Below are 26557 nucleotides of genomic sequence, written 5' to 3'. Positions count from 1 at the left end.
ATAAAAGAAGACTCATCTCCCGCTCGACGCTCTCTTTCGTAAAATATGTTTTCGCGTAACAAGGGACTCAAAGAACTGTGGACTTCATATAAACCATGGAAATTGCTTACCCCTACCCGTTTCGAAATATACCTAAGGGTCAATTAGGTAGACCAACCGCAAACTTTGTCACAAAGCAATTCAAGTTTTCAAGCTAACATGTTGGAGTAGAGACCTTGGAGAACTTACTTGAAGCATTCCGAGCGGACAGGCATCCTCTGAAGACAAATCTCATGGTTGGGGCTTTTAGAACGAGTGACGGGCTGCCATACGTTTTGCCAGCTGTGAAAGAGGTGTGCTCGCCTACCCGATCGTTTTCTAGGTCAAAGTAATGAACACATTCGACAGGCGAAACGTCGAATGTTCAGTGATCTCGAGTGGAACCACGAGTATCGCCAATCGCACCTGGGTACACGAAGCTTTCGTGATGTTAGCCAGAGACTTTTCTTTGGCACGGATAGTCTCCTTGTGAAAAACAACAGGTATTCTCCTTATGGCGAGCAAACCATGGGAACAATGTTGATGCAGTCAACAGGATTGTATCAATGCAAGCTCTGGGTGGAAGTGGAGCCTGTCACATGGGTGCTGTCTTGCTCAGAAACCACTACGAGCCGTGGAAGACGACCCAGAGACCTAAAGTCTTCATACCGACCGAGTCGTGGGGTGAGAGAACCGACTTTCAGAGATGATTTTGCGATTCGCTAACACACCTCACAGCAAATCATAGCAATGTCTTCACCAGCCAAGGTATCGAAGCACATTACGTGCCGTACTTCAACTCAGTCACACAGGCTTTCGATTTCGATTCTTTTCGGGCGACATTGAGTGGCCTACCATCCCAATCTGTAGTCGTACTACAAACCGGAGCCCATAACCCAACAGGATGTGACCCTTCACTCGAGCAATGGAAGTCGTTAGCGACGGTGTTCGAGCAGCATGGTCACTTCGCCTTTTGGGATGCAGCATATCCTGGGCTAGCTAGTGGTTGTATTGACGAAGACCTCGCAGGCTTTCGTCATTTCGCAGAGCGTGGTATTCCATTACTGCTCGCTGCAACGTACGGCAAGTGCTTTGGACTGTATTGCGAAAGAGTTGGCGTCTTGTCCTTCGTAGTGCCGGATGAAAGTGTGCGTGAACGCATGGAAGTACAAATGCGGTTGCAAGCGCGTGCTGAAACAGGTGCAATGCCCGACTTCGGCGCAACAATTGTAGAGACAATATTACTGGATCCAGAATTGGAGGATCAGTGGAGAAGACAAGTACGATCTATGGCTGTAGATCTGAGGCAGAGAAGACTGCAGCTTCGACAGGGTCTCGAGCGATTAGGAACCCCGGGTCACTGGAGCCACGTCACAGATCAAAAGGGAATGTTTTCGTACGTTCAGGAACCGGGAGAGATCTAATGATCATAATTTGGCTGACTTCAGTAGTTATATCGGACTTGCACCAGAGCAAATCATTATCCTTCGTGAACAGTACCACGTATATATTCAGGATTCTGGTCGGGTCTCTATAGCGTGAGTCAATACCCATATTACAAGAAGCGTACAGATCCTTACCTGCGCCGGTTATAGTGGGCTCAATGCACAAAATATGGATCATACAATCGCAAGTATAGATGCCACAGTCAAGGCGACGGTAGCACTTTGATATTTAGACGGACTTCTAATTACGACGGAATTGACCCTTCACTTGATCCTGTCTGGCATCTTGTTGGGAGTCTCCTCTTCAATCATGATGAAGTCATGTCGCGGTATTACCGCTTGAACCGCGTTAAAGCTTGTGACCCTCTCGAAGTAGCCCATGACTGAAGGATGTACCTCTCTCCATTTGCGGTCTAAAACCCATTCAAATAATCGAGATATGTATATAACAAGCATGATGTCAGCAATGGATATGTGCTCAGTAGCAATATATATTCGAGACGTGAGGTGCGTTTCAAGAAATTCCAGGATATCAAGTGTTGCGGCGCGACCTGCTGAGACAGCATCCTTGTTGTACGATGGAGGATCGGTGAACGATGGAATGAGAGGAAGAAACCTGCCATGTATGTAAGCTTCGACCAGTGTTGCTAGATCGAAAGGATGCACACCATTGAGCAGCAATCTGAAGAAATTCCTGGTTTGCCCAGTTTGCCCACGATAGGATTTCAGCTGTTTCTTGCGGGGAGCCGTCACCCATCAATCGTGAGCGATTATGCAATGTGGCAAGATACTAGAGGCATCAGTAACAGTAAAAGCCAGTGAGGGTGTTAGACCATACAACCGCAATAGCAATGGTTTCGGTCAATCGAGTATCGGCAGTTTCTAATGCAGGTATCTTACCACGACTGCGTGGAAAGCGCTCCATGTACTTGGCTTTATTTACACCTCGTCGAGGAACAACCTCAGACAGACTAAGTTCGATCCCTTCCGCTGCGGCCTACGTTCAATTTAGCTTTCCCACGAGTATATATTTGGGCAGATTACGAGCAGCTTACAATAATGCGGCACACACGGGTCCTAGGATTTCGCTCGTATCCGTACAGGATATACGCCATGCTTTAGTCTGAATGTTGACCGGGGACATGAGAGAAGCTTCATGGTAGATATATTCGAAGACAGTCAGTGGCACAATTAGTTGACTGAAGGAAATGCACCTGGGCACAATGTAACTTGAAGGCGGTCGGGACTCCGTTCAGTCACCAATTGGCTAAGTGGTGCATGTTAAATTACCGCTTATTCATCTGGCTTATTCATAAGACTATCCGTACTCAACGTCCTCACCTCACCATTGGTGACAAGTCCACTCTTCGTCACCACCTGTTTCAACTTCAAGGCTGCACCGCTGAACGTCTCCAAGCTCTGTATCCCCGACTGGAACAGGCCTGCCACATCACTGTGGATCACGAACGCTGTCCAGCCGAGTGCGATGCGTTTCCGCAACACCTCGGGAGATGTTCCAAATCCGAGAACTGGTAGTCCATGTCTCTTGGCGGCTCTCTGAATTTTCGACAGGCTCTGCACGAAGCACTCTTCATCTCCGTCTGGACTCCCAGCTTCCAATCCAAGTGAAAATCGAAGGTCGCTTGCGCCAACCATGAGCGCGTCCACTGATAACAGGATAAGTACGAATCTTACGGACATGGCTGTGCTTCCATTCAGAGAATATTCAAGGAATTGGCGCACTCACCTCCGGCTACTCCAGCGATCTCGTCTATATTCCTCACCCCCTCTACATCTTCTATCTGACAGATGACCGCGATATGCTCGTTCCAGACGTCGTAAACAGACTTACCAGGTGGCGCGCGCGCCTGATCCCCGACAAAGGCACCAGGTGGAAAGCTCCTTATACCGTGAGGCGGGAAACGCGCAAGTTTTGCAAACTCACGCGCTTCGGTGGCATTTTGAATATGTGGTTTTATAACTCCTCCTGCACCAGCATTAAGGGCGTATGTGATCAGATCAGGGCTGTTGGCTGGGACGCGGACAAGCGGAACCATAGACCCGCATGAAAAATATTGTATTGCTCGAATGAGACGAGCAAGCTCCGTAGGACCAATAGGAGTGTGTTCCTGTTCCGAATCGAATGCAGATATTAGAACCTGGCGCAATAGAGGATGTAGTTTGCATTGAAAGCTTACGCTGTCTATGAAGCAGAATTGGTGTGGGAGAGAGGCCAAAATGCGGGCAGACTCCTCGCTAGGGATTCGACAGGTGGTTCCCCAAAGCAACTCGCCACTCTTCATCATAGCATTGAAGTTGGTCGGTTGCGCCAGATCGAGGGCGTTGAATTCTTTGGTGTTGAGCATGCTCGCCGGATTTGCAAGAAATTGTGAGCACTCTTTCGTCGACCCACTGGATGATGAAATAGTAGTCGAGCAATTCTAAAACCAAAACGTCAATACTGACTTAGCTACATCACTGATTACTCGCTTCGAAATATAAAAACATTAAAAATACACGCAAGAAGGGAGGGGTCTTGCGGCTCGCATTGCTGACCGAGTACATCCATGTAACGGACTGTGCCGAATCAATGCGCGTTGCATTAGTCCCTTGCCAGACTATGCTGCAGCGTGCATCATGCACAGTATACTACTAGTATGTGGTGAGCCGTGGCATGTCTTCTGACCATAACTCTAGGAATCTGCAGTGTCGAATCGCAAGACATCCATCTGCAGATCGGCCGCCAGGAAAAGAGTAGGTCTGCAGCAACCCAGCCAAGAAGCAAGAAACCTGGCCGCACACTCTTATTTCGCAGTATGACTGATGTGTATCAAGACATCTCCGTTTAATACGCATCAGACTTAGTCATTCTGGCATTTAGGATCCCGGTAGTGTCGCCTGCGTTCTTTGCAGACGATGCTCTTCGATATCGACCACCAACCATCGAGATGAGCATTGCTTCCGATCTCCGTTTTGACAATAGCTATCACGAAGACTCACTGGACAGTAGAACAAACGAACGGACACCCTTAAGGCCTGTACCAAAGCTCACAGACCACCAGACGTTTGTCCTTCCCCGAAGGAGACTTCTTGCTATCTTTCCCGCCCTTGCTCTTGTACAGTTCATCTCATTTCTTGACCAGACTGCCATTGCAACCGCCTTGCCTTCGATAGCCTTGGGCCTTGGTATAGGACAGTCGATCTCATGGGTGGGCACGAGTTTCTTACTCACAAGTACAAGTACCCAATTAGTAAATGGACGCATCTCCGATATATTCGGCCGAAAAAATTGCCTAATAATCGCTCTGCTGGTTATGGGCTTTGGGAATCTCTTATCAGGTCTATCTCAGACGCCTATTCAACTGTACGCTGCTCGTGCCTTTACTGGACTAGGCGCAGGATCAATCAACGCCCTTGTTCAGATCACTATCTCGGACATCACAACCCTGAATCAGCGCGGTTATTATTTCGGAATTATAGGCATTTCTGTAGCCTTTGGTAATGGATTGGGACCCATAATCGGCGGCTGGCTCAGTGAAGTAACTTCATGGCGCTGGGCATTCTGGTTTATTTGCCCTCTAGTAGCGATTGCGGTTTCATACCTAGCACTGGTGTTGCCACAGTCCACATCCCCTGAGAATGTGTGGCAGAAGATCCGCATGGTCGATTACGCTGGCATACTTCTCACAGTGGGTGGCACTATACTATTCCTGGTAATATCTTTAGAGACTCACGGCTCGGGCCCTCGGCTGATAGCTTTGCAGGTCCCAATCTCTCAAGGTGGCTCAACTTGGGGTTGGGGCTCTCCAACTTTGATCATCTTGCTCACCCTGAGCGGTCTCTGCTTTGCGTTATTGGTATTTGTGGAACGTAACATGGCCAAAACTCCAGTCCTACCAAGTAAGTCATTGATTCGGTTTACCTAACTTAGATCATACTGAGTTTATATTAAGCTTATGATTGGTAGGACACGTTTTCTCCTGCGGGAGATCAACGAATACACTTCTTGCTGTCAATCTAATCATTGGCTGGTGCTTCTGGGGAAATCTTTTCTCACTTCCACTATACCTCCAAAATGTACGAGGCTGGAGCCCGGCTTTGGCTGGTTCGTATATCCTACCTCTGGTCATCGCACACGGCATCACGTCGGGACTAAGCGGAGTCATTATTACTCGCTGTGGACATTACATGCCCATGATTGTCATCGGGACTGGACTATGGGCCGTAGCGGCAATTGTAAAAGCTTTCACTTATAATCGAGAGACACCAATCTGGCTACTGTGCGTAATAGGTATCTTTGAGGGAATTGGGGTTGGTTCTTGCTTACAGCCTGGTGAGAATTATGATCTGCTGTAGAAAAGGGTTTGCTCACTTCTTTCCAGTATTAATAGGACTTCTTGCTGGCTCTCGAAATGAGGACCGGGCAGTCATTACAGTAATCCGCAACTTTCTCCGAGATATGGGCGGCTCCATCGGTATTACAGGTCAGTATGCTCCGACATATTAAATTACATCGATTGATGACAAATTCAGTGTCAGGAGCTATCCTAAACAGCGTTCTACTAAGTCAGCTCCATGGAAAATTCAGTGCTCAGCTGATCAAGCGGCTCATTTCTTCAGCATTTTCGCTAATAGACTTGAATACTTCACGCCAAGAGAATGATCAGATCTTGACGGCATATACCAGGGCAATACAGAGTATATTTGTTTCGTATGCTGTCCTGATATCGGCTCTCTTCCTCCTTTCCCTCACAATTGAAGACTACGGACTACACGGCAGGTTATGAATGGACCGCGGCTAAATATCACCAGAGACAGAAATACTAGCATGGTGCGGTTCCGGGCTGAAACAGCAGATGTCAGCTGTTGCGATCATTCTCGAATGGGTAACGGTACTAAGTACATCCCACTGATAACGCACTGACTAGGGAGGATAGAGACATAGAGCAGTAGAGGTCACCTATAAGAAGGAAGTCGACATTTACGTTTCTTATTTATCTGCCTAGTATGCCCCACGATAGATTAATAGCTGACTATATACAATATCATGCATTTATAGAGTTTAGTACTAGAGAAGATAGAGAACTTAGTTATGGTAGTATAGCAATACAAATACTACTACTCTTAGTTAAGCTGGGCTGTATTGTCTCAATTGAGTAGCTCTAGCTAAGCTAACTAGCTTTCCTAGAATAAGCCCCTATGATCATGTTAGACATAGATCTGCTCCTGTGATCATTGTTCTAGGCTTCTGTGGAGAGCCAGCTGCTGCCGTGATCATGCTAAGTAGGGTCTACGCGTGGGATGACCCTTGGGGACCGCAACTACTGACAGCGGCCACCCAGGGCCCGAGCCGTGCCGCGCGCAACGAATGAGACCCACCAATCTATACCTTAGCATTCACGGATTGGGCGAATTAATCGAAGGTACAGTCCAGTCCATACCTGCCTAATGAATCCACAATCCACCCAACCCCACTGGTCTACCGAATCCCTCACCAACCCTCCCTCCCATCCTCTGCGCAGTCAGTCCCACCCGCACTCTAATGTACAGTCACATAACGTGTCACCCGTTGCAGCTAATACATTAGCATGTCCTTCTGACCGCTATAGTAGATCCTATGCATCACATATAGCTGAATAGATACTGCGCGGACAATGTTGTCTGTCAACGAGCCTCTCGAATCTCCTCGAATCGGTCACCAGCGAGCATCGTCTCTACTAGTTGCCATGGACACCGTCTGGCTCAAGCGTCGCGACGGGCACACTATATGGCTCATATCCAGTATAATGGCTTTTAGCTCCATTGCCCGCGCTCTCCAGAATACCTCCAGGGTGTATCTTTACGAACAGTCGCGTTGTCGTATTCAATATCTCGATCATGACCCAGCACTCCTCTCGACGACCGGGTCCTTATCCGTTCCCGAAGCTCTATGCAAGACGGAAGAGATTCAATCCACAGTCGCATCTTTCGTTGGTGCTGACTTCTTCGTCTCGGCCCTCCCCGGTAATGACATCCCTAGCTTCTGAATATGTGTGAGCATCGGGAGCCCTCACTCATGCTAATCAACCAATAGGTATCTTCGTCCTAGCTGCCTATCAGAAGCTCCTCCCCGTTGTCGGTTTCAGACCACTCCTGTTTCTCAATGCTTTGGCTACTGCGATTTCACTATCGCTCTATACCATATCTTGTGAGTAGGTCTGGCGAGTAGCTAGCGCCGCTGGGCCCGGGTTAACACACGAAGTCTACTTTCAAAAACGCTGGGATGCCTACGGTGCTTTGGCAGCGACCTTCATCGACGGGATCGGAGGCGGTGATGCAGTTCTTTCGACTCTACTGTATTCCGTGATCGCCGAAACATGCGATGAGAGCAACTTGTGAGTCCGTCATCGTCTTTGTGACTGTGTCTAACGAACTTTACCAATAGGAGCATCTCCAATTACTATCAAACTGCAATTTGGAATGTTTCTAAGATGGCGGGAACTGTAATCGGGTCTGCTTTACTCCGCAGTCACGTTTGGGTCCTTAACTCTTGTTCTATCCTTGGATTCCTGATAACTGCAGCCCATTACTTTCTTCTAACATCCCAAATCGGGGTGGGAGAGGAGGATGGAACGTCTACGGAACCACTATTGCCCCGACCAAAGGCCTCTGCTGCGATGCAGCCAATCTCGGTACGTGGAACATGTTGACCTCCCTTTGGGGCCTGCTAACGTTGGCCGATAGGAGATTGCCTTTATGATCATACGTTCCTCGGTCCGGGAGACTTTCACAGTACTTTTCTCGCTTTTCCGAATGACACACATTCCAAAAATGTGTCTGATATTCTTCATTTTGCACGCCAATGCGTGGAAGATTCGAGAACTTTTCCCCCAGTTCACCTCTACGACGCTTTCCTGGGACCTTTCTACGACCAATCAATGGCTGGCCCTATTAGACTTGATCGGCTGGGTCGTGCTCATGTGTCTACCACCACTTCGAAGGTATGTGTTGTCGCACTTCTATTCGCACACCGCGCAAGACATACTCATAATCCGGGCATGCGTCTTGGACGAACTTCTCGCCTGCTTTGCCATGGGGTTCTCCATAGCTCCCGTCTACTTGATTGGAATGTGCAGCTTTGCGATGGCGCATGGGAGCATGGACTCTTTGAGGTCATTTGGCGCACAGCATCTGGGCATCGGTGAGACCGTGCCTCAATTTTACACTAGGGTCGCGTTCATTCTGTCGCTTGCCCGGCTCATCGGACCAGCGGCATGGTCCTTTGCATATAGCCTGATCCTGAAATCCAGCTTTTTACCCCCTGGGGCTATCTTCTGGGGCGCTGCAGGGTTGTGGACGTTCATTGCAGTGATTACTATGACTCTCAAAGCCAAATCATAGAGGTAAGTGGTTTAGTCAGTTAAGCTGTATGCATGCGGAAGCTAACGAAGTCAGTCAGTGACCATTGCTTTTAGCGAGGCTCGACTACTCTGTGGCTCAATTATACTGAGCTGGCATCAGATAGGCATCAGATAGATAACAACAAGCGACATGACATGTCGGTTAGATTATCAAAGGGTTTGACATTGAGGATCTGAGCATGGTTATTGAGGCTAGAACCTAAGCGGCAAAGCTGATTTATCCGGGCTTGGAGGTACAATTGTCATAATCTTAAGGAAAGCATCCAAAGCAGGTATGACTATACAAGAAACAGTCGGGCTTATGGTGTGAAGCTTGGGAGTCCTCGGTCGATAACTCTGGCCGTACGTTACGAAGCGTTGCTGAGCCCTCGCTGCGGGTCGCACTGTTAGCCAGAAGGTCAGAAGTACTAGTTGACAACTGGAAACGCAACCCCTTCACTCCTTGATACATTGCTATCAACAGATCCGGTTGGAACCGTGTTCTGCCATACAACAAGAGAGAGCTTGTCTTCCACTGGGCATTTCCCACGCCTGATTTTATGCAGCTCTTATATGACCTAGCTCTTTGACAGATTTCGTATGCTCTCTAGCAGCAGATTATACTCTTGTCAGTCTTAGAGACAGAAGTAGTAGAATTCTAGGTACATGATGAGTATAGGGATGTGTCGATAAGCGGGGATGGGTCGCAAGAGTGTCCCTAGGGGACGTCGGGTTTCGATGCAGAGGTGGTGGTGGGAATCTTGAGAGGAGATTAAGTACGTCCTCTTCTGCTAGAAAAAAAGCAATTATGCCGAAGACAGTGTAGTCCACCAGGCAGACCCGAGGAGTCCGGCAAAAGTGAAGGAGCATAGGTAAAGAAAAATGAAAAGAAGAAAACAAAGGAGGTAGAGGGCGCTGTGTTTGTGCTTTGTTGTGCTGTGCTGTGGCAGACCCGTGCGTCTGTGATAGATCCGAGCTCTGATCGGATCTAACCGAGCAGGGGACGTCTATGCTTTGCGGCTGGCACTGCGGAGAAAGGAACAAATGAGCTGACCCGATCGATGGCAACACAAACCCAATCCAAAATGAGGAACATAATCTGCAGTCATGGTTTTCGAGCTGTTCTTGCATCATCGATTGTTCCGCCCGCTGAGGACGCTGCTCTCTTCTTCTCTCTTCACATTCATTCCTTTTTGTCCCCATCACCATCCATCCCGCCGGCTCACCACTTCTTCTCTCAACCATGGCCCAAGCCAAGGCCGATGAACACACATGTCTTCTACGGTCGGAACATTCCAGGGGCGCAGGACAGCCAAAGGAGTTTCCTTTGTCTCGACAGATTATCATTGTTACTGCGGTCTCTCTCGTTCAGCTTGTCTTTTCTCTCGATCAGACTGCCATCACTTCCATTCTCCCAGCCGTTGCGAAGGACCTTCATGTCGGTTCATCGTTCTCATGGATTGGGGCCAGCTTCTTCGTCACAAGCACGAGCGTCCAGCTCGTGACTGGGAGACTTTCTCAGATTTTTGGTCTTAAAAGCCTCATGCTAACTTCTTTATCCGTCATGGCCATCGGTAACATCCTCTCTGGCCTGGCCTCACAGCCTTGGCAACTATTTGCTACTCGAGCCGTGACTGGATTTGGCTCCGGGTCAATCAACGCCTTGATCCAAGTCGTAATCACTGACACCGTCCCGCTCAAGGAGCGTGGTTATTTCGATAGCATCCTTGCTGTATTAGGGAATACCGGTAGTGTCATTGGACCTCTTGCCGGTGGGTTTCTTGCCGACCGCGCGTCGTGGAGACTCGCATTCCATCTCCTTAGTGTCATGATTGGGCTTGCACTCGTCCTGCTTGTTATCACGCTGCCGGAGTCAAAGGCCAGTGGTAAGACCTGGAACAAGTTCCGCGCCCTTGATTGGTCAGGACTGGTCACAGTTATGGCTGCAATTATCTTGCTTCTGGTCAGTCACTTCCCATAGCTCCTGGTAGACTCTAAACTCTGATCGTATTCATTGGACAGGTACCCTTATCTCAAGGTGGCAACGCCATTCCGTGGAATTCCCCCATCTTGATTGCAATGCTTGTGACTGGGTTCCTTCTCATGCTCCTTTTCGTCAGACTAGAGCTACGGGCTTTCGATCCGATTGTGCCTGGTATGTTCGCACTCGTGATAACATTTCCTGCTTGTTCGTGGACAATATTCTGACACTATGATAGTGCATCTTTTCACAAAAAGTCTTCCTGTCAATTTACTCCTCGGACATTACTTCATCTTCGGTTGGATCTTCTGGGTGAACCTCTACTATATTCCACTCTATTTTCAAAATGCTCTGCATATGGATGCCTCGAAAGCTGGATTCTTCATTATGCCGCGTCTCATGTCTCAACTTGTATTCTCCCTTCTCAGTGGGATATACATCTCAAAGACCGATGGATACTACTCGACACTCGTAGTAGGGGCGCTCGTGTGGGTGATTGCATCGCTATGGAAAGCACTGTTCACCTTAGAAACCCCGGCTTGGGAGTTCATAGCTCAGGGTGTGCTAGAGGGGTTTTCTCAGGGCTGTAGCTCTCTGCCAGCTCTGATCGCGCTGTTAGCACTCTGCGAGAAAGAAGACAGGTCCATTATTCCGGGCTTACGTAGTTTCTTCCGTACGCTTGGGGGAGCTATAGGGACGATAGGTACGCACTTCTCAACCGGGTTTTTAGAATCCATGCCACATACGTCCTTGCGATGATGCTTACGGCTACAGTTTGCGGGGCACTCTTGAACACTTTTATTGCTGGAGCACAGCATACCCCCAGCACTAACGCCATGACGATGGCTATGGATATCCAAGAATATGAAACTTCGAATCCTCAAGCATATATGCGCGGCCTCCAGTTCGTGTTTGGGTCGAACGTCCCACTAACCCTGATTTATATCGTCACCATGCTCTTAGTCGAGAATCGCCCGTTGACAGTGGCTGACGAGGCTGGACGGACATCAAAGGGGATGCATCACGATTCGGATCCGGAGGAGGAAGTCTCTACCTCGCGTAATGACGCATGAGTGATTAACTTGATTATGTATAAGTATGTCTGGGGTGCCTATTCAACTCTGTTCACTATCTTCATGGGAGCTCGAGTCTTAGCAAACACTGTTAGGTCAACATGTAGTCTAAATGTTTCTCACAATGAAAAACCGTTTCGCGCGCGAACAAGGCTCATTCGGGCTACTTCACTCGGAGACGGTAGCACAATGGAAGAAACCTCCGATGCTGTTCATATTGCCATCCCAGGTTACCATGCCGTCCGCCCGTCACTCCCCTCAATCGTCACCTGTTTGCCATCCCGTACCAGTACCTTCAGAGGACTCTGCGGACTCGGCATATACAATGACGGCCCCTATTACGACCCTACCTGTACTCAAGATATCAGTTACCCGCCTCCAAATATGGTATTTGCTTGCAATTTCTTTGCTTCCTTGGTCGGGATCGAAATTCAAAAGTTTGTATCACTAGGGTGACTCTTGGCGTAGGTGTGCATCGCACTCCGATCGTTCACGTCAATTATTTATAACTCGTACCTATGAGGTAGGCGTGGCCAAGCGTTTTGAGGCTCTCATTGAAGATACGTTCCTGGAGGTTTCGCCGTAAGATATCCCACCCGGACTGGACGTTGCTCCATGAGAGTTAGACGACTAGCAGACAACGTCTAAACGCTTATGGGCAGGGCGGACAAACGATGGCCATTGGAGCCGATGTGTAGTAGAGGCTTGACCTAGAGGCTTCGTGGCACAAATCAAGCTCAGGGACATGCCGCATGCAACGTAAAGAGGCAATGCATGGTAGGTCTTGCGCATAAGTCTGCAGTGATTCTCGGCAAGGCTAAGAGTAAGAATTGACAGGTCGAAATTCGTGCAATTGGTTGTTACCTTACGGTCTTGCTTGATCGCATGCATCGTCCGGGTGTTGAACAATGCAAGTCCGCACCAATCAAACAGAGTCGTGATTGCAGTAGATTAGTGGACTCCTAGGATCGGGGTGGATCAAAGACATTGCATCAGTACTAATCCATAATCGACAACAGTGCATGAAGATCCTCCCGCCCACTATAGCTAAATCCCATTCAAACGACAAAGACTAAGACCCCAGCTGGTGAACTTACCAATTAGGTAAAATGTCGCTCCTAGTCATTCATTTCGTTCTTACGCTCCCTCTTAAATCGACTTGAGAGTAAACATAACAGCCTTCAGTCCATACCGTACGTCTGCCCGAGATCATCGATAGAAGGACTCACGTACTATGGCCCTACGACCCGATACATTTCCAAGCAGTAAGGATCTATCGTCCAATACCGCTGAGTCGCTCGGTGTCATTTCGAATGCTGATCACCAGCACTTGCGACGTTTCAATGCGAATGAAGTCACATCGGTCGATGTCTGTCTGCACGACATTATTCGTGAACGCTGTCTCGAAAGAGCTGATGCTCCAGCCGTGTTCTCATCGACTGGTCAATTTAGCTATCGAGAACTCGACACTCTTTCTACACACTTGGCGTTACGTCTCATTTCGTATGATGTGGGACCCGAATCCTTTGTACCATTGCTGTTCGAAAAATCACGTTGGACATCTATAGCAATGCTTGGGGTACTCAAGGCCGGCGGTGCATTCATTCTTATGGACCCCTCGCATCCCAGGCGCCGCTTGCAAGAAATATGTGACACGAGTAGAGCAAAACTCGTCGTATGTTCTTCACAGCAGCAGCCATTGGCCAGCCAGCTTATGGCAAATGTCGTGATCGTAGACTGCACCGACGATACGAACAATAAAGAACCCGATACCGAGATCCATGCATTGAGCAAGGCAACCCCCGAGAATGCCGTATATTGTGTTTTCACTTCAGGCAGCACCGGGAAGCCTAAAGGAGTCGTAATAGAGCATCGCAATTATTGCACAGCTCTTGTGACTCAGAAAGAGGCATTTGGCCTTGATGAGCAGACAAGATATCTTCAATTCGCATCATACGCCTTTGATACGAGCATATCAGACCACTTTATGACTTGGCTCGCCGGAGGCTGTGTCTGTGTTCTCTCGGACTCAGAGAGAAGAGACAGTTTCTCCGAGGTTGCAGTTAGATTGAAGGCCAATGTACTAGACCTTACACCATCTCTTGCCAGGCTCATCAGACCAGATAGTATCCCATGTGCAAAGGCCCTTGTCCTTGGAGGCGAAGCAATGAAGCCCCACGATGTTGACATATGGGCAGACAAAGTCAGGCTGATCAACGGATATGGTCCCTCGGAGTGTTCAGTGACAGCAACACTTACGACCTCGGTAAAACCGGGTGCGGATCCTACAAACATTGGCTATCCTGTAGGATGTATTGCCTGGATTGTTGATCCGGACAACCACAACACCCTCCTAGGTCCAGGCGCTGTGGGCGAGTTGGTTCTTGAAGGGCCGATTGTAGGTCGTGGCTATCTCCATGAGCCCGAGAAGACAGCTGCAGTATTTGTGTCCAACCCAAGTTGGGTATCAAGCTTTCGAGGCTCATCGTATGAAGGACGCTTTTACAAGACAGGCGATCTTGCTAGGCTTTCTGAACGAGATGGGTCCATCTTTTTCTGCGGACGGAAAGACAATCAGATCAAGATTCGTGGACAACGACTGGAAGCTGGCGAGGTAGAGAATGTTATCGCACAGTGTTTGCCCATGGCTAGTTCCGTTCTTGTGACCACAATCTCCAGTAGAACAAGCAGTCTGAATCACATCCTTGCGGCTTTTATCGAGATGCCATCTCTGGTGGCAGAGAACGATGAGGATGCGAGACTCGTCTCGACTACCCCGATCTTCACAAGACCAACCCAGATCACTCGTAAGAAACTAACAGATACTGACCAGACATTAGCAGCCAAACTCCCCTCATATATGCGCCCAACAAAGTATTTTACGCTCTACAAGTTTCCTGTCTCGATCAACGGGAAGACCGACGTAAAGCTGCTACAGTCCAAAGCAGACTCTCTCTCAGCTGCGGACCTTGACAAGTACACTGGGTTCCATCAAACGAGGAGAGTGCCTTATAACGAAGCCGAAAAGGTGCTCCAAATGGCTTTTGCCGAATTGTTCAACCGGGAGCCCGAGAGTGTTGGCCTAGACGACTCTTTCTTCGACCTAGGAGGAGACTCACTTCTCGCAATTAGTCTCGTCAACCGTCTTCGTAAGTTCAGCGTGCAAATCCAAGTTTCGGAAATTCTCCGTCATCCCAAGATATCCGACCTGGCCGCATCAGTCTGCCACTTTGACAAAATCAAAGGAATGCGTATCGATACAAGGGGGTTGATTAGCGCAGAGTTTGGGTTCACAGGAGAGGACGATTTGTTTGCTGCAGCATCGACGAAGGAGCTGCCTTCCACAGACATACAAAAGGTACTCCCTCTCACAGAGGCCCAGCAAGTTCGACTTCGTGAATCTCTTCAGTATTTCATCTTCGATTTTGCTGAACGTATCGACGATGCCAAATTGCTTTCAGCTTGTCGGCTGCTAGCCGAGCGGCACGAGATCTTGCGTGTGGTGTTCCGAATGATAAATGGTCAGATAGGCCAAGTGATTCCTTTCCAGCCCCCCGAGGGGCTTGTTCAGTCACGGATGGAATCCGGAAACCTAGACGATCAAGTTTCGAAGTTATGCTCCCAGGACGACCTCACATTACCCCCCCTCGATAGACCAATCACAAGATTCACACACATCTCAACACCTTCCAGCCGCAGCGTCCTCGTTATCCGCCTTTCCCACGCCCAGTTTGATGGATATGCCCTCGAAGTCCTTTTCTCGGACCTGCAGGCTCTTTACGAAGACCAGGCTCTCGCTCCCGCCACCCAATACTCAGCCCACATTGAAGAATTGTTGCGTCAGAAGTCCTCCTCGGAATCCATCGACTTCTGGCGATCCCGCCTCTCGGGCCACCTGATAACACATCTCCCTTCAGGCCCGTCTCCTATGTCGTCGCCCCAATGGTCCCTTCCCACGCTACATACCCCACCTATTCCGCCTGTCGAGGGCATCACCCTCGCAACTATCGTCAATGCCGCATGGTCTCTGATCCTCGTTCGCTTGACTCAGCACCGGCCCAGCACACTAAGCGCACTGGCCACTTCCCCAAACCTCAGTCCAGTTCCCGTTGTGTTTGGTATGATGACCAATGGGCGTAACAGTGGACGTGTATCCGACACCACGACCTGTGTCGGCCTATGTACGAACACAATCCTCCTGCGTGTCGCTGCATCAGCAGACCTGACGGTGCACCAACTGCTTATCGATCTGCAAAACCAGTATATCGATGCTATGGCCCATGAACTCGTGGAGCTGCCCACTATACTCGGGGTGACGGCGGGTCGGACGTTTACGGAAACAAATACTATGGTGCCTGGAGACGGCGATTTCGGATCTGTGGTCAATTTCCGTGGTGCAGAGGTCGAGGGCAAGGGACCACTAAAGCTAAGTGGCGTGCCAGGAACGAGACTGGAAAGGGGTGTACCGCCGCGGAGGAGACAGGTCATTTTAATTGCGGTGCAGCAGAGAGACCAGATATGGTTGAAGATAGCCGTGCCAGATTATCTACTTAACGAGGATCAAGCAAGGGAGGTATTGGTATTAATGTCAGAGTTAGTTATCGTACTAGCGAAGAATATTAAGAGTACATTAAAAGAAATTCAATGGGCTTAAAGTATATATATAAAATAAGCCATAAGAATTAATATACTCTATTTATTATTTACTTAAATTTATTTCTCTTAGTACTTATATATATATATAAGTTAATATATCTACTAATAAGCTAATCTACTAATAAATCATATAATTTAAGTATATATCTATATATCTTCTTAATCTTTAATCTTAAGATACTTAATAACTATATCTTATCTATCTTCTTATAATACTATATTTAGAAGATAATCTCTTAATAGCTATTTACTATTAGTATTTCTATTAGAAATTAGCTAAAGACTATACTAGATTTATATATATCTTAATTAATCTATATATAGATAGATTTATAGTATTAAGAGATAATAAGATAATAAGATAATAATATAATTATAAGAAGATAGACTCTATATACTAACTAACTATACTAAAAGAATCGAATTATAAAGCTACTACTTTAAGAGTAGAGTATACTACTTATATATAACTACTATCTAATATATACCGGAGGAACCCCGGGAGAACCTTAAATATTAGTTAAGGGTAGTTCTTAACTAATAATCTCCGTATCTATACGTACTATCTAAGGGTAAAATTATTAGAACTTAGTCTTAGATATAACCTAATCTATACGTGTTAGGACGGGAACCATAACGGATCTATATGGACCATTCTAATCCATATAGCCACGTAGTAGCTAGAGCTAGGTTAAGTTAGCTAAGTTAAGCGAGGTCACTATATAAGTAGACCGTATAAACCGATTTCTACTTATTAGGAATCAACCTCGTATAAGAGTAAGATAACTCTATAAATACATTCCTATATCTCTCTATAAACTATTAGACTACTATCCTACGTCTTTACTCTTTATATTTTAATTTCTCTCTATATAGTATGACGGTAGCTTATAGAGATAGCTCCTACTACGCGCTATAATACCCGTGGTACTACCTTATACGAGAGACTCTCTCTAAATCTAAATAAAGAGAATAGTCTCCCTACGACCACCTCTACCGATAAGTATACTCTATAGGCTATTATACTAATAACTAGTACGGTATTCCGTATAACCGTAGAAGATTATCTAGATAATAAGGAAGGAGTCTATTATACTCTATCGCGGTCTAGTTTATACTATACTAGACCTATCCTTACTATAAGACTAGACCCTATTAACGTTAACGAATTAATTTATTAGAACTAACTAACATTAACCACGCCTTATAATAATATATATACTAAGCTATACACGGAGAGATAGCGTTAGGCTTAGCTTAAGTAGTAACTTCGTGAACTTAATAAAGCGTAAGAATAAACCGCTAGACTCGAAGCCGTACTACGCGCTTTAGTGCTAGTAGTAACTAATCTATACTAATATAGACTAACTTAAGCCGAAATAGTCTAACTAAGTCTATTACTATCCTAGTTACCTTAGTCTAAGAAACTACCTTACTTTAACAGTAAAACTAGAAGGAGCTTTTATAAATAGGCTTACTAGTATAGCCGATTCTTCCATCTATTCACGAACGATAGTAATAAGATTAGGTTCGTATAGAACTATCTAGACCTAACGCTATCTAAACGTTAGATAGTATATTAAATTAAATACTCTAAGGATATATATAACTAGGATACGTTTACCAAATTCCTTCTTTAATACTTCGGCGATAGAGCCAAGCGACGCGAATAGACTTAGAGCCATATCTTTAAGACTTAATAGCGAGAGAGATAATCCCCGTTATAACTCCTTAAATACCTCCGACCTCTTTAGAGAGAAGCTAAGGAAGATTATATAGTTTAATAATACGACGACTTTAAAAGGTCCCTTAACCTAAGCGTAAAGGAACGCATTAACCTTATAATATCTATCTCTACTAACCTTTAGGTACTCGCGAATCTCGTAGAACAATATTAGCGTATAATAAATAACTAACGTTATATAGGCGTACGACTATCCCTATTAATCTAATCTAATATAAAATTATCTAAAGAGGACCGGTTTAGTAATAGATCGCGCGGAATATCTTATAGGCGCTACTACTCTATGAACTCGAGAAGACGAGGCCCGTACCGTGGATCTTTCTACTAGTTAATATATCGAGACGCGAGAAACGACTCGTATAAATAACCTAAAGTTACCTACTACACCTATAGTAGAATAGGCTATATAGCACCCGAGTACCGCTTAGGGAAACTACCGAATACTAATATAGATACTAAGTTAGTTATATACTATAAGTGCTAGTAGCTAGGATATATCGCGTCTAACTACCCGGTATATAATATAAAAAACTAACTATCTATAAGGAACCCTTACGACTTATAGACGTAACTAAAATAGAGAGATAACTAGCCAACTAGTATATCAAACTATAGGCTAGGCCTATCGAGGTCCCTTATAGATAATATTAGACTATAATACTTAATAGCGGTTTAGCTACTAATGTTATATCGACTTAACGAGTACGAGAACTTAATGTCGATATTTAAGTACTAATAGATACTACCTTCCATAGTATCGACGGTCCTATTAAATCATAGAGTATCTATACTATTAAATATAGTATCTAGGATAGTAGAGGGAAGTAGAAACCCTACTACTTAACCTTTATCATGGTAGACAGTCCCTTTAATATAATCCTCGGTATACTATAGCTCGAAAAATATAACCCGAAACTAGACTTTATCTAGAAAACAGCTGGCTAGCGTATATACCTACTATAATAGAACCTAGTATAGCTAGTCGATGACGAATAATTCTAGAAGGACTACGAAAAGGTAATCTCCGCTATCTACGTCCTCTTACTTACTTAAAATAGAGAGCTTAGTATTAAAGTAGACGAAAACCTACTATGGAAGGCCGCTCCTGCAGCCCTACATGTATGTGTCCCTGGCTCGATTACATGGCTTCATTGTATATTTAAGGAGGGCGTTTTCCTTGGTCATTCTGCTCGGCGCTCCCCCATTACTAATATTCGACTATTCGACCTTTCCTTACGTTCATGGGCCTCTATGGGTATTGATTATTAGGCTTAGCTATTAAAGAATTAATTAAGAGTATTATATAGACCCGTCCTATCGTAAAAGAGAACTAATAAGAAGTCATGCGTTCAAAGAGAACTTATAATACCTAGGAGAGATACTTATGAGTTCGTCGCGACTACTATACTAGGAATACAGCCATTTATAAAAGGGACACACGTGGCGATAGCTTACCATAATTTTGGAGGTCGTACCCGGACTACGAACTTATAGGGGGAGATTAGGACTCTAAAACTAGCTTAGGGGAAGTATATAGCGTGCCTAATAAGGTAGTCTAGACTTACTAGATTAAAGCCACGAGTCCGGAAAACAGGGAGTCCGGAGTCGCTAGGGGCTAGCCTCTTAAAAGTAGCCGTAAAAAGCATGCGCATGCTAACACGGGTGATAGCGCGACTTGAAAATGTCTTAGGGGAATAGGATATAAAATAGGGCTAGATGAAGTAGTAAAGAAGAGTTTAAAAACGATAAATATAACCTGTTTAGTACTACTATAGCTGTTATTCATAAATACGGCTACACGAGTATACCACTTTAGAAACGCCTTATATAAAGATAATAATACAAGTAGGATACCGTGAACCTTATATCGATAAAGACGATAGTAATAGTTCACCTTATAAAGGGATTAGTTAATATGGAGAAGGGATAATGGGTGTTATAGGTAGACGCATTAGGCTAACCTTTAGTTAAGGTAATCCCTTAACTAATAACCTTACCCCTAGCGTCTCTACTAGCACACCTACTACTAGTAATAGTGCGATAGGAGCTTAAAACAACGACCTAGTAACTCGTAGAGAGATGCTTAACTTCTTCGTAGCATTTACGCAATAAGGAAGGATAGTATCTCTACCTACCCTAGCCCCCGAGCGCTTTAAAGGAATAAACATCATAGCCTTCCTTCGGAAGTACGAGGACATATATATAAACTACGAAGTTCCGTCTAATAAGAAGATAACCTCCCTACTGTTATACTACGAGGACTATCTCCGTCCTACTATTAAAGGAATAAGTAGGTTTTAGAAATAGTAGTAGGCCACGCTACGTGAAGAATTATTAAAGGAATTCTCTCTATTTGACTCTGCCCTCGAGGAAGGCACCATCCACTTTATCCGAAAATATATGGAAATGGTTAAAGTAGACCCATTCTACTCTCTCCCTATATACTACTCCCGGTATCATATTATTACGGAGAAACTTACGGCTAAAGGAAGCCTAAGCTTGTATTCGCGAATAGAGCTCTTCCTAGAAGGGCTACCTAATAGTCTTAAGGCTCGGGCTATAGAGAAATGTTAACTCACGATGGAAGTATATAGTTATAACTAGGTAATTATCTATAGCTTCGTATCACGAAAGGCTAGAGCACTTAAGGAACTGGCTTATATTAATAAGTACTTAGCCGTATAAGAGCTGGCCATAGCTATATACTATAAATTAAAGATAGGGAGTAAGAAGACCGGCTTAGAAGAGTAGTTATATAAAGAAAGAAGAACTAATAAATTTAACTACCCCTCTCTAGTCGTAGTATACGTCGCGCTAGAATTAGATAAGTTTAACGAGATGGTAGAGAGATTTAGTAAACTAGACCTCACGTTAATTAAGATGAAGTCCTACTTTACCTCTAATTCCTTATTCCTATCCCTTAAGAAGTACGAACCTAAGCTACTTTCGGCTATTATTAACTAGTAGGCGCGAAGGCTAAATCTTTTAGTACATCCCTAAGCACGAGGCATGCCTATAGAACTAACGTAAGTTTATCTATAGAATTATATATAGAATAGAGAATACGTCTCTACCCGAGACTCCTAAGGAGGCGTTATGGCCTAGGATAGGCCTCGAAGACCGATCGTGTGTATTACGTGCGGAGGAGATTACCTAATATATAGATATCCGGAGATGGTAGGATATATTAGAGACGGATTACTAAATATTAACGGGGTGCGAGTATTCTAAGGGCGTTTCGGGGCGAATAGAGAAGAAATCCTATTACTACCCTTCTCGGTAGGGCCATAAGCTACTCTATAAGCTATCCGGAACTACGTAGTAACGGTTTAAAACGGTCTAAGCTAGTACGGAGGAGGAGTAAAGGTTTCTATATCTATAGTAAACATTAACGCTTCATAGAGGGTGCTAGTATATAGTATTAGTATAAAACCTACGAAGGGTCCCTACTAGGCCTCGGCGGATAGCGATTCGGAAGAAGAAGTCACGTCGCCCGAGAGTAAGAAAGATAGATATATAGAATTCTATAAACGCTTTAACGTGGCTAGTAATAGATATATCCACGAGGAGATAGCCCTAGAAGAGCCCGCTATACTTATAATATCTAGAAGGGGGATCACGAAGAGTATACCTAATCGTACTAAGGAAAGAAAGATTACCTATCTCTACGGAATGCGTGAAGGGTAGTACGTAAGGATTATTAAGGAATAGAAGGACGGCGAGAAGAGTAGCGACTAGAGAACGTCTAAATAAGAGCCAACGGCGCCGGAGGATAAGATAGATAAAGGGGATAGCCTAAATCCTAGTTAAAAGACACGTATCCGAGGCGTTAAGCTTAATAACTATCTACGCAAAGGATAGTAGCTAAGTATAGAAGCTAGCGAAGCATAGCTAGTGCGCGTTCTAGAGATAACTATAAACATTACTATTAGCGAACTATTAAGCCTTAATAGCGACTTACGTTATACGGTATTCGAGAAGGGCGCCCCTAACTTTATAGCTAGAGAGGTCCGTAAGGCTCGAGAAGAGAGAGCCGAGAAGAAAGGAAGAAACGACCATGCTATGGCTCCCGAGATAAATAAACTTAACGTATTAGTACCCCTCTATACCACGGGGACGGCCATCACGTAATAAGATATTAATTAGCTTAAGGAAGGGATAGTAAGGCTAGTAGCCGAGTATCCGAGGTACCCCATAGAAGTTAGTCCTAAAAGGGCGACTAGTATAGTACTATTTAATAGTGGCGTATAGGTAAATAGCATTCGACTAGATACTACGAGGCGTCTTAGGCTAGCGATATCTTCGCTTCTACTATATATAAAGAACTTAAGTTTAGTTAGCGCTACTTAGTATAGTACTCTATTTATAGAAATAGTATAGTAATACCCTATCTATATAGGTCGGATTATTACGGCCACTTCGATATTCGTATATAGCGAACTTAATTATGACCTTATCCTAGGGGAGCCATATACTAGATAGGCCTTACTTACGGTGTAGAGGTTAGCCTCTAGGTAAGTACTCTTAATAGTCTACTCTATATATAGATAAGAATATATAACCTTCGAAACTAGTCCGGATAAGTATATTCTAGTCTTAGAGAAGAAGGGTAACTCCGTGGCTAGAGACTAACTATATAGCGGAGTATATCGCCGGAAGCCGGAGTTAAGCCGGATTATTAGTTAAGGGCTACCCTTAACTAATAATCTATACTAAATAGGGTCCGGTAAACCTACTAACGAAGGGGATAGGCTATATTTTTATACGGATATAGAAATAAGTTATATAGAGTTACTTTCCGAGAAAATCCGGCCTGAAAATGTTACTTAGTTATTAAGAAAAGATGACTTAGCCGCCCTAGTTACGGCGGCAAGGTACGCTACCTTCGTATATAAATAAGGCATGATAATAGAATAGCTTATAGTAGGCTCCACCGGCCTCTAAAGATAGTATTCATCCGGGGTATTAAAGGGATTTAGTATAGCTACTATATATAAAAGAAAGGGAGTTAAAGTACACCCCGTGGATAACTCCGAAGCCTACCGAAAGGTTCCTAGGAATCTATTAGGGTATCTAGACTAGCGTGAACGAGTAATCGCATAGTAGGTACTTCTTCCAGCCGTCTATCTAGGCCTTAACGCGTTTAATAGGCTAATAGAGCCTCGAAGGGTAACTATCCCGCTAGGAACATGTCTAACGCCTCTATATATAAGTTAGCTAAAGATTAGAATGGAGCTACGTCCTACAGAACTTAAGTTACTATATACGATCTTATTATATCGCAAGGAAGCACTAGCATGGGAATTCTTATACCTTAGTAAATTTAACGAAGAGGTAGTACCTCCGTAGGAGATCCGAACGGTAGAACATAAGGTATAATAGGCTAAGAACTTTAATATTCCTAGAGCCCTTTATAGGAAGGTACTCACGATCCTAAAAGAGCGTCTTAATAGTAGAAGGCTTAAGCCCTATAGTAGTCCTTATTAAAACGCCTATTTTCTCGTGGAAAAGAAGAAGGAAGCTAATAAGGAACGAGATTACAGGTTAATTAATTCGGCGATAGAAATCAACCGAGTTACTATTCGTAATACGGCCACGCCGCCCTCGTGTAAAGAGTTCTCGGAGTACTTTACGGGGATAGCCGTCTTAACGTTTACCGACTTCTTCTTAGGATACGATTAGATTCTATTAGTAGAGTATTACCGAGACTTAACGGGGTTTATAACGCCCCTAGGATTACTACGCGGGATAATATTACCTTAAGGGGCTACTAATTTAGTAGCTTAGTTCGTTAGGATTATATTAACTATTATATAAGAACACATCCTAGAGAGGGCTCTACCATTTCTAGATAACTTAGGTATTAAAGGACCTATGACGAAATATAACTCTAAGGAGGCCCTACCTAGAATTCGTAGGTATATTCTAGAATATTTAATTAACGTGGATAAGGTTCTCGCGGATATAGAGCGCGCCGGATACGCCCTAAGTAGTAAGAAGACTTAGTAGTATGTTGAAGCTACCAACGTTATAGGATACGTCTACGATATTAAAGGGAGGCGACCGAGTAATAAAAAGGTTACTACTATTAGGGACTAGAAACCCTATAAAAATATAACGAATGTATAAGCCTTCCTTAGCGTTTATATATATTTCCGGATATAGATCCCCGGGTACGCTGTTATCGCATCGCCGCTATTTACACTATTAAAGAATAAATCGGCCTAGTAGTAGATAGCTAAGGAGTAGACCTCGATGGACGCGCTAAAGATAGCTCTAACTACTACTCCCGTACTAATAACGTTACGGTACGGGATAGGTACGGGAGATATAATCCTAGTAGTAGACTCTAGTAACGTTAGATAGGGAGCTACGTTAATATAGGAGAACGAGGATCGTAAATATTAGCTATCGCGGTATAATAGAGGAATATAGTTAAAAGCTAAGAGAAACTACGACACCGTGAAGCTAGAGTACCGAGCCCTCCTCTACGCGTTATAGAAGTTCTAGTAATACCTCTATAGTATATACTTTATTATAGAAATAGACGCGAATACTCTAGTCGCTTAAATTAACCGTACCGTAACTAACTTACTAGGGGCGCTCGTTACTAGGTGGCTCGCGTGGATTTAGCTATAAAACTTTATAGTTAGGCATGTACCTAGGAAGCGTAATATAGTCGCTAATAGTATCTTACGGATATACGAAGGAGAAGAACTACTAGACGTCTCTACCTTTAACCTAGACGAGTTTATAGATATAGCTCTATATATAGACGTGCTAGAGACGTCGTTAATTAAGCCCGTTAGCGGGAGAGATTACATGATAGGGATACTCGACTATACCGCTATTAAGTCTCCCTTAATAGATGAATATAGTGATAAATAGTAGAGGATTACGAAGTACCTTACTATACTTAAGAGGCTAACCGACCTAACCGACCGAGTATATAAGGCCTTTATAACCAACTACCTAAAGTTCCTTATATATGACCGAATACTCTAGCGGAGAGGAGATAGGCATCGCTAATACATACGAGTAATTAAGGATCCGAATACTAGGGCGCGTATAATTACCGCCACTTATAATAAGATAGATTATAGAGGTAGCGAAGGGACCCTCGGAAGGATTAAGGATAAGTATTAGTAGGTAGGTATACGTAGAGACGTGCGATAGCACGTGAAAACCTATAATAAATATTAATAACGAAGTAAACTCCTCGGAGGTCTTAATAAAGGGCTCTACTACGTTATAACGCCTATTCTTTAGTAAAGAATATACTTAGACGTAACGACGCTACTACCTTCTATAGAGTATAGTAAAGTAGTATCTATACGAGAATAGCTAAGCGGATAGACTAAGGCGGAGGTATATACGGCGGCCACGTCCATAGTCGTCGTAAAGTTCCTCTTTAAGAACGTGATCTATAGATACGGAATCATTCCTAAAATTACCTATAATGGTGGTAGAGAAAATATAGGTGCTATAGAGGAGCTCCTCCGACTCTATGGAATTTATTAGAAGGTTACGTCTACGTATAATCCCTGAGTAAATAGGATTATCGAGAGAAGTTTTATACTACTCGCTAATACTCTCGCGAAGATAACTAATAGCGGATTCAAGAACTAGCCCGGCCACCTCTATGCGGTTATCTAGGCAGATAGAATAACGACACGTGCTAGTATAGGGTATAGTACCGTATACCTTATGCTCGGCTATAAACTAATCATGTCTATCGAAGTCGAATTCGAGTCGCTCTAAATGCTCCCTTAGAACGAGGTGCGATCGACATCCGACTTACTTACTCTTCGAGCTAGATAACTTAAGAGAAGATCCGAGGATCTTAAGGAGGCCCATGCCCACGCGATACGAACGCGTAAGGAATTAAGAGAGGCATGGAATGACGACCATCACCTTCGTTAAGAGTCGTTACTAGTTAATATGATTATCCTTCTATACGACTTATAGCGATAGAAGGATATAGGGCGGAAGCTAAGGTAGTATTAGAGGGGGCTATATAGAATCCAGTCCGTGTTTAATTATACTTATAAGCTCGCGGAGCTTAATAGAGCCATGCTTAGAGGGACGTTTCCTAGCCATAGGTTAAAGAAATATTTTATAAGAAATATAAGTAACGAGAGTTACGACGAGCCCTCGCGACTACTAATTAGAAGAATTACTAAGGAAAATAAGGAGAGTAGCAATAAGGAAAACTATCATAAATAACTTACGGAATACCTTGATGACGCCATACGAACCCG

General features: G+C 44.6%; 8 protein-coding genes across 8 annotated transcripts; 6 read left to right on the top strand and 2 right to left on the bottom strand.

Annotated features, from left to right (window-relative positions):
* Positions 1 to 95: 95 nt before the first annotated feature.
* Positions 96 to 1442, top strand: EJ05DRAFT_504668 (aspartate aminotransferase; the record flags this gene model as incomplete). The annotated part of the gene is made up of 5 exons (XM_033747603.1): positions 96 to 147; positions 211 to 332; positions 388 to 521; positions 575 to 702; positions 757 to 1442. 5 exons carry the CDS (start codon positions 96 to 98, stop codon positions 1440 to 1442), a joined length of 1122 nt encoding a protein of 373 aa, XP_033596023.1.
* Positions 1443 to 1692: 250 nt separating this feature from the next.
* EJ05DRAFT_164147 (glutathione-S-transferase theta, GST) lies at positions 1693 to 2667 on the bottom strand. The gene is made up of 4 exons (XM_033739439.1): positions 2519 to 2667; positions 2302 to 2460; positions 2132 to 2253; positions 1693 to 2079 (listed from the first exon to the last, which is right to left on the bottom strand). Exons 1-4 carry the CDS (start codon positions 2576 to 2578, stop codon positions 1728 to 1730), a joined length of 693 nt encoding a protein of 230 aa, XP_033596022.1. The 5' UTR covers positions 2579 to 2667; the 3' UTR covers positions 1693 to 1727.
* Positions 2668 to 2756: 89 nt separating this feature from the next.
* On the bottom strand, positions 2757 to 3940 carry EJ05DRAFT_541604 (HpcH/HpaI aldolase/citrate lyase family protein; the record flags this gene model as incomplete). Its single annotated transcript, XM_033749673.1, has 3 exons — positions 3662 to 3940; positions 3211 to 3622; positions 2757 to 3130 (listed from the first exon to the last, which is right to left on the bottom strand). The coding sequence occupies exons 1-3, from the start codon at positions 3827 to 3829 to the stop codon at positions 2757 to 2759; spliced, it is 954 nt and encodes a 317-aa protein (XP_033596021.1). The 5' UTR covers positions 3830 to 3940.
* A 471-nt stretch (positions 3941 to 4411) lies between these two features.
* EJ05DRAFT_444621 (permease of the major facilitator superfamily) lies at positions 4412 to 6250 on the top strand (the record flags this gene model as incomplete). Its single annotated transcript, XM_033742131.1, has 5 exons — positions 4412 to 5176; positions 5228 to 5363; positions 5431 to 5796; positions 5846 to 5947; positions 5997 to 6250. The coding sequence occupies 5 exons, from the start codon at positions 4412 to 4414 to the stop codon at positions 6248 to 6250; spliced, it is 1623 nt and encodes a 540-aa protein (XP_033596020.1).
* An 867-nt stretch (positions 6251 to 7117) lies between these two features.
* EJ05DRAFT_504664 (uncharacterized protein) lies at positions 7118 to 8843 on the top strand (the record flags this gene model as incomplete). The annotated part of the gene is made up of 5 exons (XM_033747602.1): positions 7118 to 7466; positions 7537 to 7650; positions 7705 to 7837; positions 7888 to 8134; positions 8187 to 8843. The coding sequence occupies 5 exons, from the start codon at positions 7118 to 7120 to the stop codon at positions 8841 to 8843; spliced, it is 1500 nt and encodes a 499-aa protein (XP_033596019.1).
* Positions 8844 to 10085: 1242 nt separating this feature from the next.
* Positions 10086 to 11582, top strand: EJ05DRAFT_444479 (MFS general substrate transporter; the record flags this gene model as incomplete). Its single annotated transcript, XM_033742124.1, has 3 exons — positions 10086 to 10805; positions 10865 to 10997; positions 11062 to 11582. 3 exons carry the CDS (start codon positions 10086 to 10088, stop codon positions 11580 to 11582), a joined length of 1374 nt encoding a protein of 457 aa, XP_033596018.1.
* Positions 11583 to 11746: 164 nt separating this feature from the next.
* Positions 11747 to 12439, top strand: EJ05DRAFT_163994 (uncharacterized protein). Its single transcript, XM_033739438.1, has one exon. The coding sequence runs from the start codon at positions 11912 to 11914 to the stop codon at positions 12350 to 12352; it is 441 nt and encodes a 146-aa protein (XP_033596017.1). The 5' UTR covers positions 11747 to 11911; the 3' UTR covers positions 12353 to 12439.
* Positions 12440 to 12972: 533 nt separating this feature from the next.
* Positions 12973 to 16601, top strand: EJ05DRAFT_541600 (amino acid adenylation). Its single transcript, XM_033749672.1, has one exon. It carries the CDS (start codon positions 13131 to 13133, stop codon positions 16548 to 16550), a length of 3420 nt encoding a protein of 1139 aa, XP_033596016.1. The 5' UTR covers positions 12973 to 13130; the 3' UTR covers positions 16551 to 16601.
* Positions 16602 to 26557: the final 9956 nt, after the last annotated feature.

The sequence above is a fragment of the Pseudovirgaria hyperparasitica genome (assembly GCF_010093815.1).
Source record: "Pseudovirgaria hyperparasitica strain CBS 121739 unplaced genomic scaffold EJ05scaffold_19, whole genome shotgun sequence".
Taxonomy (NCBI): Eukaryota; Fungi; Ascomycota; class Dothideomycetes; order Acrospermales; family Acrospermaceae; genus Pseudovirgaria; species Pseudovirgaria hyperparasitica.
Note: the sequence above shows the minus strand (reverse complement) of the source record. Positions and strands in the feature narration are given on the sequence as shown.